This window comes from Salvelinus alpinus, chromosome 4, assembly GCF_045679555.1.
Source record: "Salvelinus alpinus chromosome 4, SLU_Salpinus.1, whole genome shotgun sequence".
Taxonomy (NCBI): domain Eukaryota; kingdom Metazoa; phylum Chordata; class Actinopteri; order Salmoniformes; family Salmonidae; genus Salvelinus; species Salvelinus alpinus.
In genome coordinates, this window is record NC_092089.1 from 66,117,845 (window position 1) to 66,140,286 (window position 22,442).

Genomic DNA, 22,442 nt, shown 5'->3' on the forward strand with positions numbered 1-22,442 from the left:
AGGGTTTATGTTTTTCTTTTTCATTGCAGTCAATGGAAAAGATGATTCTCACAGGGTTGACATTCAGTAGAAAAAGATGCCACAGGGTTGACGTTCATGCTAATACATTGCAGTCAATGGGAAAAGATGAGTGTCACAGGGTAGATTTTTCTCTCAATATATTGCAGTCAATGGGAAAAGGTGAGTGCCACATGGTTGATGTTTTCTCAATTAATTGCAGTCAATGGGAAAAGATGAGTGTCACAGGGTTGACATTCAATAGAAAATTATGACACAGGGTTGACGTTTATGCTAATGCATTGCAGTCAATGGGAAAGATGAGTGTCACAGGCTTGACGTTTATGTCAATACTTTGCAATCAATGTGAAAAGATGAGTGTCACAGGGTTGAAGCTTATGTCAACACATAGCAGTCAATGGGAAAAGATAAGCCTCAACCAATTTAATCGTATGTCAATAAGACATAAGAAAGTGACTTAATTCGGCGTGAAGGTTTTGAAAGGTTAAAAAGGTTTAATCTTCCCAAATTGTGCATATTTGTGACCGGGGGACTGTCATGACCCAGCATATGAAATTTCAAGTCAATCAACCCAAAAGCATTGTTTACCTCAATTGTACACAATGATCTTGCAGTTGAGATGTAATGAAATAAACATCAACCCTGTGAACCTCATATTTTCCCATTGACTGCAAAGTATTGAGAAAAACATAAACGCTGTGAGACTAATCTTTTCCCATTGACTGCAATGTACTGAGAAAAACATAAAACCCTGTGACACTCATCTGTTCCCATTGACTGCAATGTACTGACAAAAATGTCAGCTGCTCTGACATTTACATGTTAATTAAAAAACGTTCCAGGATGACGTGTTCCTATGATATCATGTTGCCATAAAAATATATATATGTTTATTTTACCAAGTAAGTTGACTGAGAACACATTCTCATTGACAGCAACGGCCTGGGGAATACTTACAGGGGAGAGGAGGAAGGATGAATAAGCCAATTGGAAGCTGGGGATGATTAGGTGACCATTATGGTATAAGGGCCATATTGGAAGTTTAGCCGCCACACCGGGGTTAGTACTCTTACGTAAGAGCCATGGGATCTTTAGTGACCACAATGAGTCATTTGACACATATATACACTATGAAATAATAACATATAGAATTTCCAAGCTCAGTGAGAGCAGCAGCAAACGGTTAATATTTAGAATCGTATTTAACTCCTTACCTCTCCAGAAGCTCTTCTGTGTTCAGGTAGCACTAGAGTATTCCCATTGCTTCCCGGGACTATAGTAGAACCTATACTCATTCTGGGTCCAACTAACATGTACCGTTTGTCTCCGGATCTGTACTGGATGCTGTGGCACAGTGTCCCGTCGTTATTCACATCTTGTAAATACTTGGAGGAATAGTCTGTGGGTTTGGAGCACTGCATTACAATCAACACGATGATACTGATGAGAAAAAACGTTGAAACTGACCCCAAAGTAATGATCAAATAAAATGTAACGCTGTTCTCCTCCTCGTCTTTTACTGAACTTTTAACATCAGAAGCTGCAAAAGCCTCTTTGGGCTCCACAACCTTGATAATCACAGTAGCTGTTGCTGACAGTGAAACGTTCCCATTGTCTTTTACCAGTATGACCAGTTTATGCTCAGCCTCGTCTGTCTCTGTGAATGACCGTAGTGTCCGTATCTGTCCAGTATAGCGGTCCAAAGCAAAGAGACTGTGGTCAGTAACTTCCTGCAGCGAAAATAATAACCAGCCGTTATATCCTATATCAGCGTCATAGGCTCTCACTTTAGTCACCAAACGGCCTGCGTTCACATTGCGGGGAATCTCCTCCACACCTTCAGCGGAACTGTTAGCGCTGACTGGATACAAGATCACTGGAGCGTTGTCGTTCTGATCGAGAATGAACACGTTTATTGTGACGTTGCTGCATTGTGACGGAGTTCCAGAGTCTGTAGCTACAACTTGGAATTGGAACGTTTTTAAAGTTTCAAAGTCAAAGCTTTTTTGCGCAAATACGTTCCCATTTTCAGGATTTATGTTTAGAAAAGATAACAATTTGTTAATTTCGCCACCGTTTCTGATAATATGATATGAAATAAGAGCGTTTTCATTTAAGTCAGGATCTGAGGCACTCACGGAAAATACTGAGGCGCCGGGGATGTTATTCTCAGTGACATAGAAAGCATAAGGACTCAGTGAAAACTCTGGACTGTTATCATTCACATCTGATACAACAACGCTGACAGTCTTTACAGATGACAAGGACGGTTCCCCTGCGTCTTTGGCTACTATTGTTAGATCATATTCAGACTGTTTCTCTCTATCCAGTGGTGACTTGGTGACTACAGAGTACATGTTGTCCTGTAAAGACGGCGTTAGAGTGAACGGAACGCCCTCACTTATAGAAGACAGAACTTTTCCATTGAGACCAGAGTCCAAGTCATTAACATTGATTAGTGCTACAGTAGTTCCGGGTCTAGAATCTTCGGGGATTGCGTTAGCAAATGATGTCACCTCTATCTCAGGTGCATTGTCATTAACGTCAACTATTTTGATTATAACACTTTTTTCAGTTGTCAATGCAGCTGTGCCCTTGTCTGATGCCTGAATATCAATTTCATATATTTTAATTTCTTCATAATCTATAACTCCTGTTACAATTATTTCACCAGTTTTCGGGTTTAAGTCGAAACGTTTCCGCACCTTCCCTTGCACGTCATTGGCAAAAGAATAGATGACTTCACCATTAGAACCCTCGTCCAAATCAGTGGCATTAACCTGTATCACGGTCGTGCCTAAAGGAGCGTTTTCATTCAGCAATACTGAGTATACGTCCTTTGTAAAGACTGGGGCGTTATCGTTAACATCTGACACGTCTACAGTTATTCTAATTTCTCCAGACCTAGGAGGTTTCCCACCGTCAAGGGCTGTGAGAATTAGCTTATGGCTTTTTAAAGCCTCCCTATCCAGTGTTTTTTGTAAAACCAAAATAGGTGTTTTGCGGTCATCACCTCTATCTTTAACTTCCAAACGGAAATGATCATTCTGACTGAGTTTATATTGTTGAACTGAATATTGGCCACTGTCTGGGTCGTCTGCAGCGTGCAGCTGAAATCGCGTCCCCTGCAACGCAGATTCTGACATCTCTAACCTTTTCTCTGTCTCGGGAAAGCTGGGAGAATGGTCGTTCACATCTAACACCTCCACCGCGACATAATGGATCTCCAGCGGGTTCTCTAGAACGGTTTTCAGGTTGATCAAACACACGCTGCTCCGTTCACACACCTCCTCTCGGTCTATTTTTCGGTTCACATACAATATGCCGTCATTCTGGTTTACCTGGAAAAGGGACTCGGTCGAGCCAGACACGATTCGAAATCCCCTATCCTTCAATGTGCTCAGATCTATTCCCAAATCCTTAACTATATCCCCCACGACAGTTCCTTCCATGAGCTCTTCAGAGATGGAGTATCTTATCTGAGCTGAAGTCCCGCTCCAAAAGAGAACCAAAGCAACCATGAACACAACCCATTGCCGTCGCTCCCGCCATGCCCCGCATCCTCTTTGTTCCATGTTTTCAAGATAAATAACAATAATCCACAGCACTTCCACTATTCCTTCATTGGTGACAATTGACTATTCATTATATAAACAAACATGACAAAAGCTCATTATCCAATAGTGTTTTCAGAATGTTAATTTGAGATTGTATTCTCCCCACGAAGCTCATGACTGTGCTCATCCAGCGACTGAATAACCTACGAAACCAGCAAGGGGGTGGACTCAAAAGTATGACGAGAGGATGTCTACCAGGAGCGTTATTCTAGTTGTGTACTGACACCATGTGATTATACCTCACATTGCACTATAGTTTAAAATTATTCGTAGTATTTTGTCACAGTAAATATCGAACAGAAAACCGTACTGAAGAAGTTGTGTGGATTAAGTTCTACATACCAGGATGCATAGCCTGGGACACCATTTACTGACGTATTCAACAAGTGGCCCACCCCGACAGGAATAAAGATTAAGCAATATTTTTATAAATAAAGAGGATAGCTACTTGACGTGCATGTACACCACCATCACATGTTGGCAAACATTCACCTGACAAACAGCGCATTGTAATAAATAGCCTTTCAGCACCACAGCCGTGGACAGGGACAAGCATTGCAAGAGTGTGGCTGTGAATGAGCTGGAAAGCCACTTCGATTAGCGATTTTATGAGATCATGTTTCATCCAATAGGCTAACCCTTTTACTATAATTTTTGACACATGTATACACTATAAAATAATAATATAGGCAATTTCCAAGCTCAAGCAAAATATAAGCAAACGGTTAGTGTTTAGAAACGTATTTAACTTCTTACCTCTCCAGAAGCTCTCCTCCTGTGTTCGGGTATCACTAGAGTATTTCCATTGCTGCCCGGGACAATAGTAGAACCTATACTCATTCTGGGTCCAACTAACATGTACCGTTTGTCTCCGGATCTGTACTGGATGCTGTGGCACAGTGTCCCGTCGTTATTCGTATCTTGTAAATACTTGGAGGAATAGTCTGTGGGTTTGGAGCACTGCATTACAATCAACACGACGATACTGATGAGAAAAAGCGTTGAAACTGACCCCAAAGTAATGATCAAATAAAATGTAACGCTGTTCTCCTCCTCGTCTTTTACTGAACTTTTAACATCAGAAGCTGCAAAAGCCTCTTTGGGCTCCACAACCTTGATAATAACAGTAGCTGTTGCTGACAGTGAAACGTTCCCATTGTCTTTTACAAGTAGGACCAGTTTATGCTCAGCCTCGTCTGTCTCTGTGAATGACCGAAGTGTCCTTATCTGTCCTGTATAGCGGTCCAAAGCAAAGAGACTGTGGTCAGTAACTTCCTGCAGTGAAAATAATAACCAGCCGTTATATCCGATATCAGCGTCATAGGCTCTTACTTTAGTCACCAAATGGCCTGCGTTCACATTGCGGGGAATCTCCTCCACACCTTCAGCGGAACTGTTACCGCTGACTGGATACAAGATCACTGGAGCGTTGTCGTTCTGATCCAGAATGAACACGTTCACTGTGACGTTACTGCTTAGTGACGGAGTTCCAGAGTCTGTAGCTACAACTTGGAATTGGAACGTTTTGGTAGTTTCAAAGTCAAAACGTTTTAGCGCGTAAATGTTACCATCAGAATTCATATTTAGGTAGGATACAATAGGAGTGTCACCATCGCCTTTCCAAATATGATAAGACGCACGAGCGTTGTCATCCTGATCTCTATCTGATGTACTCAATGAAAACAACGACTCGCCTGGAGCATTGTTTTCTGGTACATAGAAAGTATATGGACTCTGGGGAAAGACAGGACTGTTGTCGTTGACGTCTGAGATATGGACCGTGATAGTTTTGTGGGAAGACAATGATGGCTCTCCTTTATCCGTAGCAGTTATAGTCACTGTGTACATAGGCTCCGACTCTCTGTCCAATCCACTTTTAGTAATCAAAGAATACATATTTTTCTGAAAAGACGGTTTTAATTCGAAAGGGATGTTGTCCGAGATTGTACATATAACCAAGCCGTTTTCACCAGAGTCCATGTCAGACACACTGATTAGAGCTACAGCTGTACCGGGTCGTGCGTCCTCGGGGATTTGACCTGACAGAGACGTTACGTCCATCTCAGGTGCGTTGTCATTTATATCTTTCACGTTGATAACGACACTGCAGTGACCAGTCAATGTAACATGGCCCTTGTCAGATGCCTGCACGTCAATTTCGTAAACACTCTGCTCTTCAAAGTCTACTAACCCCCTGATTGTAATTTCCCCTGTAACCGCATCTATCTCGAATAAATCGAACGCTTTGTTCTTGAGACTGTTATCAAATGTGTATATAACCTGTCCGTTTGCGCCATCATCTAGATCCGTGGCGTGCAGCCTCAGAACAGAGGTACCTAAGGGAGGATTTTCATCTAAAGTTAATGTATACACCTGTCGTTCAAAGACTGGTGCGTTGTCATTAACGTCAATAACAGTTATTGTAATATTGACTGTGCCAGATCTCACTGGCTTACCTCCGTCAAACGCAGTCAAAACTAACATCATTTCAGACTTCTGCTCTCGGTCTAGCGGCTTTTTCAATATCAAAAAAGGGATTTTATCCTCTCCGCGAGTTTTAACATCTAACTCGAAGTGATCGTTAGGACTGAGAGTGTACTTACGGAGACTATTCACTCCAACATCAGGGTCACGCGCAGCGTCCAGAGGAAAGCGCGTTCCCTGCGATACAAGATTCTCTGCTATTTCCAAGAGCTTTACCTTTTCCGGGAAATTAGGAGAATGATCATTTATGTCTGTAATTTCTACCTCAACATAATGTATTTCCATTGGATTTTCTGCTATGGTTTTTAGATTGAGTAAACACACACTGTTTTTCTCACACAGCTCCTCCCTGTCAATGTTTCTGTTCACATACAACACGCCATTGTCTTGGTTTATCTGCAAAAAACCTTCCTTGGAGCCCGATACAATCCGAAACCTTCGTTCCGTCAGTTTATCCACACTGAACCCCAAATCCTTTGCTATGTCTCCCACATAAGTACCTTCTTTCGACTCCTCCGCGATAGAATAGCGTATTTGACAATAAGCTCCACGGCAAAAGCACAACGAAAATACAAACAACAGCATAGCCTGGAGAGGCGCCGCTCTTCTCTGTCCGTCTACCATTTTGACAAGTCCTGTTATTTTGGAACCATTACAGTCCGCTTTATCCAGAAAAAATCAAGATGACAAGGTTATCCACCAAACATATCCAAGCAACCTTTCATGTGGATGGTATTCTCCGTTCCAGAAAGCCAGTGCCCGTTTCACTAGATTCATATGATTTTCAATGAGCCAACAGGACAAAGAGAGGGAGGGATTTAAACAAAGTACGTGTTTCTAACACTGAAGAGCAGCGACACCATGCGCGCAACATCACCACGCGCAAGTACTCAAACTAAAACATAAACATGTGACATGTCAAACAGCACTTTGAACTGTATGGTGTTTCAGCCATAGGCGGAAATCCCAGGGGGGGCGGGGGGGACACGACCCCCCCATCTTGGGAAAAATATGATTTGTCCCCCCCAATATATCACTGTAAACATAACTATGTAATTTCAATAATATTAATAATACGCAATGAAAGCACTTGTGCTGATTATTGACACTTAATAGCGCGTTTTTAAGTTTCAAAAGATTGCGACCCCCCCCCGCCCTTTGCCTCACAATGGTTTGATCCACTGCCAGTTCTTTAGCTGGCAAGGTAATAGAGGGTTCGTATCTACTGTCCGAAAGGGATATGTACGTAACTGACGTGAGGTTTAATCCAGTCAATCCACAGCAGGTCCATAGCAATGTTATTTATTTATTTTTATGTTGGCAGGGTTCACACACTAGCTGAATTTGCAGAGCTAGCGCGCAAACTAAAGCAAACAGGCATTATGTCAGCATTGTAGCTATGGGTTAAAGTCACATAAAAAACATCATTTATTACACTAGCTAGTACCTATTTCATTTATGTGGCGTCGTCAAAGATGGAATCTTTGCTATTGTCAGTTTATTCCAAGATCAGCATGCAGCTGTAGTGTTTCGACGTCCCTGTGATAAGGTTAGCGATAAACTGAAGTCCAAACTGAACAGAACAGAACTACACTCTCTTCTACCATTGTCTTAAATATATATAATGGTCTCGTTGCAAAAGATAAATTGTCGCTAGTGAACTTTTTTTATTTTATTTTATTTCACCTTTATTTAACCAGGTAGCAAAGATTATAGCAAACACACAGAAACGGAATTGGTGCTCGCTAGCTTTACAAATTCAGCTATTGTTGGAAGCCAGCCAATATGAAACAAACTATTAAAATTACAAAAGGTTGCAGCATGTGTTGTGTAAATGTGTGTGTGTGCAGCTAGGCCAGCCAGCCAGGTAGAAAAATGTGCAGCTAGGCCAGGTAGAAGACGGACATCAGAGTATTTGTCAGTACACCAAAACGCATAGTAAGAACTCTAGTATCCTAATATCTCAAAGACTAGTTGATAAAATGTTCATAAGAAAGAAGTGAAATGCTAATGGAAATGTTTCACAATGATGTCATTAGGCAGAGCAGGCAACAGATGGCACACAGACAGCAGAGCTGGGGACAGATATGCAGGGACAGATTGGCAGACAGGGAGTCTCAGGTAAGTTTGTTGAGTCTTTGTTTGGCAACATTATGAAAGGTTCTCAATTTTTTTGACTTGTAAAATAGGGACATAATTGGAAAATGCCATGGATACCCCCACTCTCAACTTAAACTGGTGACTAAACTAAGATTTGTTTACGGCAATGGTATTGCTGTTGTGATTAATTGTGTAGTTTTGGGTACCGGTAGTTAGGAGTACGGCAAACACCTTATTTATTTTCTAGGAGACAGACTGTGAGTCAGTTAGGGTGGTGAAAGGGAAAGAGCCAGGGAGAGAGACTTCAGAGGACAGTGTCACAGCCACGGCAGGACCAAGTGTCACCCTTGTTGCCAGCAGCACCAGTATAGGGGACAGTGGCACAGCATTGTCCAGTTACCACAGTGATGGCACAAAACCATATCAGCCACACCCACAATTTATAGAACCGCAAACTCTTGCCAACAGTGTGTTGACGTTTCAAGAGAGATGGTTTCGCGATTTCCCCTGGCTACATTATAATCCATCAATAAAAGGAGTGTTGTTTTCACTGTAGCCAAGGGTTTTCAAGCCAGCCATCTTTTGGCCAAAGAGCAGATGCTTCCTTCATTAGTGCAGGATTTAGGAACTGGAGAAAGGCCATTGAAAAATTCACAGCACATCAAAACTGCCAAACCCACCGCCACTTTGTAATTGTAACAGCACACCAGCTAAATCCAATCAGTGTCCAGTTATCCAGCGCGTGGGGTAAACAGCAGGAGGACGCAAGGCATTGCTTGATGAAGATTGTTAGTTCGGTGCGGCATGTAGTAAGACAGGGACAAGCCTTTAGAGGCCACACGGATGACAGTGGGAATTTATACCAGATTTTGAAACTTAGGGCAGAAGAGGATGATCCCATTTTACTGAAGTGGTTAACAGAGCGTACCACAATGTACACAGGCCCCAAAGCACAGAATGCAATTCTGAACATCATGGCCAATAGTCATTCGAGGCATTGCAGCTGAGATTAGGTCTCTTCCGATTGTACAATTTTCATTAATTGTTGATGGTACTCAAGATGTCTCTGGTGCTGAACAGGAGAATGTCTGTCTGCGTTATGTTGACCATGACCATGTCCCTCACAAGGAGTTTATTGGGCTATACAGGGTGTCGGAGACAACAGGCGAGGGCATTGCGAAAGTGGCAACTGATGTGTTGTTGAGGAAACCCGCAAACATATGCTCGGTTCTTTTGTTCAGTAGTGTGTATAGCAGTGGTTCTCAACCTTTTTGGGGTACTGGAACCCCTGCATATTTTTAGGCAAGGCAGGCAAGGTTTTGAGCGGTCCTCAGGGACCTCCACCCCCTCTATATTATATGTAAACTTACTGGAAACCTTGTGGTACTGACTACATTCATTACACTTTTTTATTTCACGGACCCCTTGCAATTAGTCCATGGACCCCTGTTTGAGAACCCCTGGTGTAATTGATATTTGTTCTTTTGTTTAGTAGTTTTCAGTACACTTACAAATTATTTATTTCATGTTATTTTATTTAAAATTGCATACTTTGTGCGACATACTTGTCCATAGCTGCTGTTTGAAGAGTTGAGACACTGACTGAAGGATATTTTGTTTGATTTATTTGGGGTTTTCATTGAAGTAGTTATTTTGCTTTTAGAACTGTACTTATTTTAAGCTTTTTGTTCTTGCAAAGATATTGTAGTAGACTCAGGCCAGGTGCACATATTTAATGACTATATAAATGTATCAGAAAAAGTCAAATTAAAAGCTCAATTCAATACGGAGACCAACTTTGTGATGGTTCTCAATGGAGATTATTTTAGATGTGATCACACCATGTTCATTGTATTTATGAAAACTACACCCATACAGTGTACAGTACCATTGTCACCTACTGACCTTTCTTGATATTGCTGGTTGTAAGTACGAATACCTGCATACATACTGGACTGGTAAGGAGCACTGCTATAACTATTATTAGTAGTAGAATAATGATTTAAACATTTGAACAAGTTGGGAAAACCCTTCAGTTAACTACTGTACCTATCAATTATCCAGTTGTAGGAATTATGGTTCCTCAATATACATTTAACATATAACAACGTATGCTATGTGTTACAGCACTACTTTTGGTGTCGGCCTCAGGAATTGCTCTTGAGAAAATTTTATGTAATTGTCCCCTCCAAGGTTGATATCAGATTTTCGCCCCTGGTTTCAGCACCACTGTTATGGACAGCGATCACTTACAAAAGCAGCGATGAGCCGCTGATTTCAATGAGTTACCCTATGATAGGAGTAGAGTTGTGAATGCACCAAGGTAAAGTTGGTTTTATATTCACACATTCGGACATTCAACAGACATTCAACAGACATTCGCGAAAAGCCATTTAAAAATGTAAAATCAATCACTAATTCACCGTTTGTCACAGAATCATCAAACTAGATATGATTTATTATATAAATGTCTAGCATACTTTTAAAACCTTTGTTTTGAGTAGAAATTCCAGTTTTGACTTGATAGAAATACATAAAATCTATAAAATGCCAATTAAAGCGGTATAAATTAATAACTAATTCACCGTTTGTCACAGAAATATCAAACTAGGTATGATTTATTCTATAAATATCTAGCATACTTTCAAAACCTTTGTTTTGAGGACAAATCCCAGTTTTGACTTGATATAAATACATAAAATATGTAAGATGCCATTTAAAGCCGTATAAATCAATAACTAATTCACCGTTTGTCACAGAAACATCAAACTAGGTATGATTTATTCTATAAATGTCTAGCATACTTTTACAATCTTTTTTTTAGGAAAAATTCCAGTTTTGATTTGATAGAAATATGTAACATCTATAAGATGCATTTTAAAGCTATATAAATCAAAAACGTTTAAGCTGATTATGACAGAAACATCAAACTAGGTATGATTTATTCTATAAATGTCTGGTATACTTTTACAACTTTTGCTTTGAGCAGAAATTCCAGTTTTGATTTGATAGAAATACATAAAATCTCAAATATTGCATTCAAAGATGAAGAAATCAATAACTAATTCAGTGATTGTCGCAGAAAAAAGTGAAAAATATGCATTTATTTGCAATAACTTTAAAGAAATGTTAATTTCAAGTGCAATTTGTTCTATATGAAGTCAGACAATGTTTACAATCTTAAATTGTATGCCAAATCAATGTTTGCATTTTTAGTGCAACAGTTCCACATTTTAAAGTAGTTAAAAGGCACAACAGTTATTTATTTATACCTCTCTTATTTAACAGCAAAGAGGCCCCTTCCAATCATTTTCTATTTTGGCTTTGTTCAAGTCCTTCTTTGTCATCCCCAGACAAGCTGATTGGTACCATCTCTGGCCCACAGAGCATTCTATCTGCAGTATTAAAAACATTAAACAGGGTTATGTTTATTTACATGTAAATTACAGTTCTGGAATACCCAAATTATGTTACATGCTTTTGCAATCAGGAACATTTTCAAATTGAATTGGATTTTTGTTCAATTGCTAAATTGACTTGAAATGATATGCATTTGACCACAACCCTGACAGAAGCACACATAACTGAGGTGTTAATCATCGTTGAGTATTCAGGTAATATAAATCTCATAGTAAAAAAGGCATACATTTGCAAAAAACGTATGTGTTGAAAAAAAAGGTATCAGACATCAATGTTCTAATATCAAACATTACAGTAATGGCAGTCTTTATAGATTTTATGATTTTATTTCTATCAAGTCAAAACTGGAATTTTTCCTCAAAACAAAGGTTGTAAAAGTATGCTAGACCTTTATATAATAAATCATACCTAGTTTGAAGTTTCTGTGACAAACGGTGAATTAGTTATTGATTTATACCGCTTTTAATGGCATCTTATAGATTTTATGTATTTCTATCAAAACTAGGATTTTTACTCAAAACAAAGGTTAGAAAAGTATGTTAGACATTTATAGAATAAATCATACCTAGTTTGAGGCCTCTGTGACAAACAGTGAATTAGTTATTGATTTATACCGCTTTTAATGGCATATTTTAGATTGTATGTATCTCCATCAAATCAAAACTGGATATTTTATTAAAAACAAAGGTTGTAAATGCTAGACATTTATAGAGTAAACCATATCTATTTTTATGTTTCTGTGACAATCAATGAATTAGTTATTGATTTTTACCATTTTAAATGGCTTTTGGCGAATGTCTGTTGAATGTCTGATGAATGTCTGGTGAATGTCTGATGAATGTCTGATGAATGTCTGGTGAATGTCTGGTGAATGTCTGGTGAATGTCTGGTGAATGTCTGATGAATGTCTGATGAATGTCTGGTGAATGTCTGATGAATGTCTGGTGAATGTCTGTTGAATGTCCGAATGTGTGAATATAAAACCAACTTTACCTCGGTTGTTAATGCCACCTGTGAGAGGAGTAGGGTTGTAAGTGCCACAACCACACTCCGTCCAAAACAACATATTAGACCTTCTCAAATAAAATGCAGTTCAGACGGGATTTACAAACCGAACAGGACAATAAACTATGCAAGTGCTAAGCAGTTACAAAACGTATGGTTCTTACCTCTCCAGAAGCTCTGCTAATGTGTTCGGGCAGCAATGTGAGTGCTAGAGTGTTCCCATTGCTGCCCGCGACTGTAGTATAATCTTTATCCAACAAAAAATCCACAGCACGCCAACATTACGACTCTATTATCAACGACTCTTACCCATTACATGCTCAAACATGATCACTGCTCATTATTTAAAAAAACAAAAAACATTTTAGTTGCATTCAATTATGTTCTAAATCTCTCCTCACAGCTCACGACTGTTGTCTGCTAGAAGCGAAATTACAAACCAACCAAGGGGAGGAATCAAAGGTATGACGTGGAGATTTCTTTCAAGTGCATAATTCTAGTTAAAGCACTGACACCGTGCGATTCTACCACACATTGTATGGTGGTGCACAGCACATTGGCTACTCCGGCATCAGTAACAGTTAAGGCATAAACATGCAGAGACAAACAATCATTCATTTAAATTGAGTGTAGGGTTTTTGTGTAGGCTAATAGAGGCTGATAGTATCGACCAGCAACTGATAGAGATTGACAAAAATATAAAATAAAGCACATTGCATAGTTTCTGTTGTATTTTCTGTTGTATTTTCTTTTGATGAGCCGCAAAGCAACAGCGCTTCTGCACCACGCAAATGGACAGCGACACATCACGAGTGCATTACTCTGCATTGCAGAAACACACAACTCTAAGGCGACGCAACTTTGAGTTACACTTCAATTGATTTAGGATGCCCCACACATCATATTCTGTAACAAATTGGTGGTATTAAAAGGACACTTAGAGAACTACAAAAAAACGAATGCAATACAATTCCTTTCAAACTGTTGTGGATAACAGAACTAAAACGAACACACCTGAACAAACCCCTAAATAGCAAAGCAAGTTCCAAAATACCCACGTTCATATGCTTGTATTGAGACAATGAATGTATGCACTGTACATTACAGGCTACGTAGTTTATGAGGACAATACACGATGTGTAACTTGAATAATAACTTGGCAATCTCCTCACCTCTCCAGAAGCTCTCATCCTGTGTTCGGGAAGAACTAGAGTATTACCATTGCTGCCCGGGACAATAGTAGAACCTATACTCATTCTGGGTCCAACTAACATGTACCGATTGTCTCCGGATCTGTACTGGATGCTGTGGCACAGTGTCCCGTCGTTATTCGCATCTTGTAAATACTTGGAGGAATAGTCTGTGGGTTTGGAGCACTGCATTACAATCAACACGATGATACTGATGAGAAAAAGCGTTGAAACTGAACCCAAAGTAATTATCAAATAAAATGTAACGCTGTTCTCGTCCTCGTCATCTTTTACTGAACTTATAACATCAGAAGCAGCAAAAGCCTCTTTGGGCTCCACGACGTTGATAATCACAGTAGCTGTTGCTGACAGTGAAACGTTCCCATTGTCTTTTACTAGTATGACCAGTTTATGCTCAGCCTCGTCTGTCTCTGTGAATGACCGAAGTGTCCTTATCTGTCCTGTATAGCGGTCCAAAGCAAAGAGACTGTGGTCAGTAACTTCCTGCAGCGAAAATAATAACCAGCCGTTATATCCTATATCACCGTCATAGGCTCTCACTTTAGTCACCAAATGGCCTGCGTTCACATTGCGGGGAATCTCCTCCACACCTTCAGCAGAACCGTTAGCGCTGACTGGATACAAGATCACTGGAGCGTTGTCGTTTTGATCCAGAATGAACACGTTAATTGTGACGTTTCTGCTTTGTGACGGAGTTCCAGAGTCTGTAGCTACAACTTGGAAATGGAACGTTTTTAAAGTTTCAAAGTCAAAGCTTTTTAGAGCCAATATGTTCCCATTTTCAGAATTAATATTAAGAAAATATGCCCATTTGTTCTCATCGTCGCTGCCTCTCGGAATATGATATGAAATCAGTGCGTTTTCATTTATGTCGCGATCTGAGGCACTCACTGAAAATACTGAGCCTCCTGGGTCGTTATTCTCAATGACATAGAAATTATAGGGACTCAGTGAAAACTCTGGACTGTTATCATTCACATCTGATACAACAACGCTGATAGTCTTTACAGATGACAAGGAAGGCTGGCCTGCGTCTTTAGCTAAAATTATAACGTCATATTGAGCCTGTTTCTCTCTATCCAGTGGTGACTTGGTGACTACAGAATATATGTTGTCCTGTAAAGACGGCATTAGTTTAAAAGGGACGTCCTCGCCATTTATAGAGCAGATCACTTTCCCATTGAGACCAGAGTCCATATCATTAACACTGATTAATGCGACAGTAGTTCCGGGTCTACAATCCTCGGGAATGGCGTTGGAAAAGGATGTCACCTCTATCTCGGGTTCATTGTCGTTAACATCAACTATCTTTATGATCACACTTTTGTCTGTTGTTAGTGGAGCAACTCCTTGATCGGACGCTTTTATGTCAATCTCATAGCTATCTTGTATCTCAAAATCGATTTGACCTCGAACCGTTATTTTACCAGTTTCGGCATCTAAATCAAAAAGTTTCTGTATTTTGCTATTCACGTCATTACCGAATAAGTATATTACATGTCCGTTGACACCGTCATCTAAATCAGTGGCGTTGACCTGAATAACAGTTGTGCCTACGGGCGAGTTTTCATTTAACATTACAGAGTACACATCTTTAGTGAATAGAGGTGTGTTGTCATTAACATCTAATACCTCGACAGTTATTTCAATAGTTCCAGATCTCGGGGGATTTCCACCATCAATGGCAGTGAGGAGGAGCTTGTGGCTCTTTACTATTTCTCTATCTAGTTGCTTTTGTAAAATCAGAAACGGCATCTTACCATCTTTACCTCGGTCTTTGACCTCAACACGGAAATGTTCACTATGACTGAATTTATATTGTTGAACAGAGAATTGGCCACCATCCCAGTCGCGCGCAGCTGGCAGCTGAAATCGCGCTCCCGGTAACGCAGATTCTGAAATCTCCAACCGTTTCTCTGTCTCGGGAAAGCTGGGAGAATGGTCGTTCACATCTAACACCTCCACCGCGACATAATGGATCTCCAGCGGGTTCTCTAGAACGGTTTTCAGATTGATTAAACAAACGCTGCTCCGTTCACACACTTCCTCTCTGTCTATTTTTCGGTTCATATACAAGATGCCGTCATTCTGGTTTACCTGGAAAAGGGGATCAGTCGAGCCAGATACGATTCGAAATCCCCTTTCCGTCAAGGTACTCAGATCAACTCCCAAATCCTTAGCTATATTCCCCACGACAGTTCCTTCCTTAAGCTCTTCAGAGATTGAGTATCTTATCTGAGCTGAAGCTCCGCTCCAAAAGAAAATCAAAGCAACGAAGAAGACGACCCACTGCCGTCGCTCCCGCCATGCCCCGCATCCTCTTTGTTCCATGTTTTCAAGATAAATAACAATAATCCACAGCACTTCCACTATTCCTTCATTGGTGACAATTGTCTATCCAATACATAAACAAACATGACAAAAGCTCATTATCCAATGGTGTTTTCAGAATGTACATTTGAGATTGTATTCTCCCCATGAAGATCACGCCTGTGCTCCTCCAGCGACTGAATAAGATACGAAACCATCAAGGGGGTGGACTCAAAAGTATGACGAGAGGATGTCTACCAGGAGCGTTATTCTAGTTGTGTACTGACACCATGTGATTATACCTCACATTACACTATAATTTAAGATTATTCGTGGTATTTTGTCACAGTAAATATCGAACAGAAAACCTTACTGAAGAAGTTGTGTGGATTAAGTTCTACATAACATGATGCATAGCCTGGGACACCATTTATTGACCTATTCAACAAGTGGCCCACCCCGACAGGAATAAAGATTGAGAAATATTTGTTTAAATAAAGAGGATAGCTACTTGAGGTGCATGTACACCACCATCACATGTTGGCAGAACTTCACCAGACAAACAGCCATTGAACAAAATAACGTTTCAACACCACAGCCGTGGACAGCGACCAGCACTGAAAGCATGTGGCTGCGAAAGAGCCAGCAAGCTACTGCGATGAAACGATGTTATGAAATCATGTTTCATCCAATATACTTACCCTTTTACTAAACAACATATCATCTGACACATTTATACACCATGAAATAATATTATCGGCAGTTTCCAATCTCAGGGACAGCACCAGCTAACTGTTAGTAATTATAGAAACGTATTTAACTTCTTACCTCTCCAGAAGCTCGGCTCCTGTTTTCAGGTATCACTAGAGTATTTCCATTGCTGCCCGGGACTATAGTAGAACCTATACTCATTCTGGGTCCAACTAACATGTACCGATTGTCTCCGGATCTGTACTGGATGCTGTGGCACAGTGTCCCGTCGTTATTCGCATCTTGTAAATACTTGGAGGAATAGTCTGTGGGTTTGGAGCACTGCATTACAATCAACACGATGATGCTGATGAGAAAAAGCGTTGAAACTGAACCCAAAGTAATGATCAAATAAAATGTAACGCTGTTCTCCTCTTCGTATTTTACTTCGCTTTTAACATCAGAAGCAGCAAAAGCCTCTTTGGGCTCCACAGCATTAATATTCACAGTAGCTGTTGCTGACAGTGAAACGTTCCCATTGTCTTTTACCAGTATGACCAGTTTATGCTCAGCCTCGTCTGTCTCTGTGAATGACCGAAGTGTCCTTATCTGTCCCGTATAGCGGTCCAAAGCAAAGAGACTGTGGTCAGTAACTTCCTGCAGTGAAAATAATAACCAGCCGTTATATCCGATATCAGCGTCATAGGCTCTCACTTTAGTCACCAAATGGCCTGCCTTCACATTGCGGGGAATCTCCTCCACACCTTCAGCAGAACCGTTAGCGCTGACTGGATACAATATCACTGGAGTATTGTCGTTCTGATCCAGAATGAACACGTTCACTGTGACGTTGGTGCTTTGTGACGGAGTTCCAGAGTCTGTAGCTACAACTTGGAATTGGAACGTTTTGGTAGTTTCAAAGTCAAAGCTTTTTAGTGCGTAAATGTTACCATCAGAATTCATATTTAGGTAGGATACAATAGGAGTGTCACCATCGCCTTTCCAAATATGATAAGACGCACGAGCGTTGGCATCCTGATCTCTATCTGATGTACTCAATGAAAACAACGACTCGCCTGGAGCATTGTTTTCTGGTACATAGAAAGTATATGGACTCTGGGAAAAGACAGGACTGTTGTCGTTGACGTCTGAGATATGGACCGTGATAGTTTTGTGGGAAGACAATGATGGCTCTCCTTTATCCGTAGCAGTTATAGTCACTGTGTACATAGGCTCCGACTCTCTGTCCAATCCACTTTTAGTAATCAAAGAATACATATTTTTCTGAAAAGACGGTTTTAATTCGAAAGGGATGTTGTCCGAGATTGTACATATAACCAAGCCGTTTTCACCAGAGTCCATGTCAGACACACTGATTAGAGCTACAGCTGTACCGGGTCGTGCGTCCTCGGGGATTTGACCTGACAGAGACGTTACGTCCATCTCAGGTGCGTTGTCATTTACATCTTTCACGTTGATAACGACACTGCAGTGACCAGTCAATGTAACATGGCCCTTGTCAGATGCCTGCACGTCAATTTCGTAAACACTCTGCTCTTCAAAGTCTACTAATCCCTTGATTGTAATTTCCCCTGTTACCGCATCTATCTCGAATAAATCGAACGCTTTGTTTTTAAGACTGTTATCAAATGTGTATATAACCTGTCCGTTTGCGTCATCATCTAGATCCGTGGCGTGCAGCCTCAGAACAGAAGTGCCTAAGGGAGCATTTTCATCTAATGTTAATGTATACACCTGTCGGTCGAAAACGGGAATATTATCATTCATATCGATAACTTTTACGGTTATATTGACAGAGCCAGATCTCTCTGGTTTACCTCCGTCATACGCAGTCAAGGTTAACAATATTTCAGACTTCTGCTCTCGGTCTAGCGGCTTTTTCAATATCAAAAAGGGGATTTTATCCTCGCCGCGAGTTTTAACATCTAACTCAAAGTTCTCGTTTGTACTGAGAGTGTACTTACGGAGACTGTTCGCTCCAACATCAGGGTCACGCGCAGCGTCCAGAGGAAAGCGCGTCCCCTGGAGCAGAACGCTCTCGGATATTTCCAAATGTTTCACCTTTTCCGGGAATTTAGGAGAATGATCATTAATATCTGTTATTTCTACCTCAACATAGTGTATTTCCAACGGATTCTCGGCCACGGTTTTTAGGTTTATCAAGCACACAATTATTTTCTCACACAGCTCCTCCCTGTCGATGGTTCTGTCCACATACAACACGCCATTGTCTTGGTTTATCTGCAAAAAACCTTCCTTGGAGCCCGATACAATCCGAAACCTTCGTTCCATCAGTTTATCCACACTGAACCCCAAATCCTTTGCTATGTCTCCCACATAAGTACCTTCTTTCGACTCCTCCGCGATAGAATAGCGTATTTGACAATAAGCTCCACGGCAAAAGCACAACGAAAATACAAACAACAGCATCGCCCGGAGAGGCGCCGCTCTTCTCTGTCCGTCTACCATTTTGACAAGTCCTGTTATTTTGGAACCATTACAGTCCGCTTTATCCAGAAAAAAATCAAGATGACAAGGTTATCCACCAAACATATCCAAGCAACCTTTCATGTGGATGGTATTCTCCGTTCCAGAAAGCCAGTGCCCGTTTCACTAGATTCATATGATTTTCAATGAGCCAACAGGACAAAGAGAGGGAGGGATTTAAACCAAATGCATGTTTCTAACACTGAAGAGCGGCGACACCGTGTGCACAACAATCGCAACCACTCAAACAGCAGGTTGAACTGTACAGTGTTTCAGAACCACTGTCGTGGACAGCGATCACTTACAAAAGCAGTGACGAGAAACCCTATGAGAGTACGGTTGTTAATGCCACAACCATACTCCGACCAAAGCAACATATTAGACAGACTAAAATATAATGTAACTCATTCGGAACTTACAAACAGAAGAGCTATGCAGTAACTAAACGTATAGTTCTTACCTCTCCAGAAGCTCTGCTCCTGTGTTCGGGTATCACTAGAGTATTTCCATTGCTGCCCGGGACAATAGTAGAACCTATACTCATTCTGGGTCCAACTAACATGTACCGATTGTCTCCGGATCTGTACTGGATGCTGTGGCACAGTGTCCCGTCGTTATTCACATCTTGTAAATACTTGGAGGAATAGTCTGTGGGTTTGGAGCACTGCATTACAATCAACACGATGATACTGATGAGAAAAAGCGTTGAAACAGACCCCAAAGTAATGATCAAATAAAATGTAACGCTGTTCTCCTCCTCGTCTTTTACTGCGCTTTTAACATCAGAAGCTGCAAAAGCCTCTTTGGGCTCCACAACCTTGATAATCACCGTAGCTGTTGCTGACAGTGAAACGTTCCCATTGTCTTTTACCAGTATGACCAGTTTATGCTCAGCCTCGTCTGTCTCTGTGAATGATCGAAGTGTCCTTATCTGTCCTGTATAGCGGTCCAAAGCAAAGAGACTGTGGTCAGTAACTTCCTGCAGTGAAAATAATAACCAGCCGTTATATCCTATATCAGCGTCATAGGCTCTCACTTTAGTCACCAAATGGCCTGCGTTCACATTGCGGGGAATCTCCTCCACACCTTCAGCAGAACCGTTAGCGCTGACTGGATACAAGATCACTGGAGCGTTGTCGTTCTGATCCAGAATGAACACGTTCACTGTGACGTTGGTGCTTTGTGATGGAGTTCCAGAGTCTGTAGCTACAACTTGGAATTGGAAAGTTTTGAGGGATTCAAAATCAAAACTTTTTAGCGCGGAAATATGTCCATTATCAGAATTTATATTCAGAAAAGAAGCCATATCATTCTGCGTCCCTTCTCCTCTAACTATGTGATATGAAATTGCGGCGTTTTCATTCAAGTCTTTATCAGAGGCGCTCACAGAGAATATGGATGCACCCAGGGCGTTATTTTCCACTAAGTACAGCTGAAGGGGGTTTTGGGAGAATTCTGGACTGTTATCGTTCACATCTGATATCTGGATGCTCAGAGTTTTGAATGTGGACAGAGGAGGCTGACCACAGTCAGTGGCTGTTATTGTGATGTCATAATGGGACACGAGTTCTCGATCTAAGCGCCCCTTTGTGACGATCGAATACACATTCTCCTGAAATGAAGGTTTTAATTCAAATGGCATGTCTTCAGATATACTAGAAATGACTTTACCATTAATCCCGGAATCTTTATCTGTTACACTGATGAGAGAAATAACAGTTCCTGGTTTAGAATCTTCAGACACCGTGTTCGAGAGGGACGTCACATCTATTTCTGGTTGGTTATCATTAACATCTCCTATTTTAATAATAACTCTACAATCAACACTTGTTGGAGGTTGTCCCTTATCAGACGCCTGTACATTTAACCTGTAAACCTCCTTTTCTTCAAAATCCACCTGGCCTTTGACTTGAATTTCACCAGTTACGTGATCTAATTCAAAGATGTCATGTATTTTACGCTTTATAGTTCTGCCTAGTGTGTATTCCACTACTCCATTTTGGCCATCGTCAGCATCTGTGGCGTTTACTCTGATGACAATAGTTCCATTTAGAGCGTTCTCAGGCAATGTTACTGAGTATTCGTCTTGGGTGCAGATGGGACGGTTGTCATTTACATCAAGAACAGTAACAGTGATATTCAAGGTGCCTGACTTAGGTGGATTCCCTCCGTCTAGCGCTGTAAGTAATAGCATATGTTTGGTGTTTTGCTCTCTATCCAATGGCTTCTGCAAAATTAAAAATGGTATTTTGTCACCTTCACCACTATCAATTAACTGTAGTTCAAAATGTGCATTTTGACCTAACTTATACAAACGAACAGAATTGGGTCCAACGTCTACGTCTCGCGCAGTCTGAAGTTCGAATCGCGCACCTGGAAATGTATTTTCTGGCATTTCTAGATACTGATCTTTTTCGGGGAAAATAGGAGAGTGATCATTTATATCCATTATTTCTACGCTGACGTAGTGTATTTCAAGGGGATTTTCAACTGCGAATTTGAGGTTTATCAAGCATGCATTATTGCCATCACAGAGCTCCTCTCTGTCGATATTTTCATGAACATACAAGACGCCATTGTTCTGATTTACGTGGAAAAGAGCGTCCTTAGATCCAGAAACAATACGAAACCGTCTCTCCACCAAAGTACTGACGTCAAGACCCAAATCCTTAGCAACATTTCCAACAACGGACCCCTCTTTCACCTCCTCTGGAATAGAGTACCTTATCTGTGCTGAAACCTCCCCCAAGCAGAGCAGCAAAGAGAAATACAGAAGAACCCAGCAGTACTCCCATCTGCGCCTTTGTCCTCCGTCTCCCATTGTAAAAACAACCAAACACGATCCCCAAATTGACAATCCTTATGATCGGGCGGCCAATTCGTTATGATCCATACTCAAACACATTCTTCAGCAAGAAAACCATACAAAAGCATCCCTGTTCAGCATAGCACGTCTTGTTCTGATGTCCGCACCACTCTCTCTGTATGCGTCGAAAAAAAACAGCCCAGAGAGGGGCAAGGCCTATTCTACAAAATACCACAACGTCAGTCTCCTTGTGTTACACTGACACCCTGCGTA

At 40.9% G+C, this 22,442-nt stretch overlaps 5 protein-coding genes across 5 annotated transcripts; all 5 read right to left on the minus strand.

Annotated features, from left to right (window-relative positions):
• Positions 1–1,220: 1,220 nt before the first annotated feature.
• On the minus strand, positions 1,221–3,762 carry LOC139572630 (protocadherin alpha-3-like). The gene has a single exon (XM_071395313.1). It carries the CDS (start codon positions 3,591–3,593, stop codon positions 1,221–1,223), a length of 2,373 nt encoding a protein of 790 aa, XP_071251414.1. The 5' UTR covers positions 3,594–3,762.
• A 330-nt stretch (positions 3,763–4,092) lies between these two features.
• On the minus strand, positions 4,093–6,907 carry LOC139574175 (protocadherin alpha-4-like). Its single transcript, XM_071398447.1, has one exon. The coding sequence runs from the start codon at positions 6,741–6,743 to the stop codon at positions 4,380–4,382; it is 2,364 nt and encodes a 787-aa protein (XP_071254548.1). The 5' UTR covers positions 6,744–6,907; the 3' UTR covers positions 4,093–4,379.
• Positions 6,908–13,526: 6,619 nt separating this feature from the next.
• LOC139572631 (protocadherin alpha-3-like) lies at positions 13,527–16,350 on the minus strand. Its single transcript, XM_071395314.1, has 2 exons — positions 13,817–16,350; positions 13,527–13,550 (listed from the first exon to the last, which is right to left on the minus strand). Exons 1-2 carry the CDS (start codon positions 16,184–16,186, stop codon positions 13,527–13,529), a joined length of 2,394 nt encoding a protein of 797 aa, XP_071251415.1. The 5' UTR covers positions 16,187–16,350.
• A 631-nt stretch (positions 16,351–16,981) lies between these two features.
• LOC139572632 (protocadherin alpha-7-like) lies at positions 16,982–19,503 on the minus strand. The gene has a single exon (XM_071395315.1). It carries the CDS (start codon positions 19,343–19,345, stop codon positions 16,982–16,984), a length of 2,364 nt encoding a protein of 787 aa, XP_071251416.1. The 5' UTR covers positions 19,346–19,503.
• Positions 19,504–19,635: 132 nt separating this feature from the next.
• On the minus strand, positions 19,636–22,357 carry LOC139572633 (protocadherin alpha-8-like). The gene is made up of 2 exons (XM_071395316.1): positions 19,824–22,357; positions 19,636–19,644 (listed from the first exon to the last, which is right to left on the minus strand). Exons 1-2 carry the CDS (start codon positions 22,182–22,184, stop codon positions 19,636–19,638), a joined length of 2,370 nt encoding a protein of 789 aa, XP_071251417.1. The 5' UTR covers positions 22,185–22,357.
• Between the last annotated feature and the right edge of the window lie 85 nt (positions 22,358–22,442).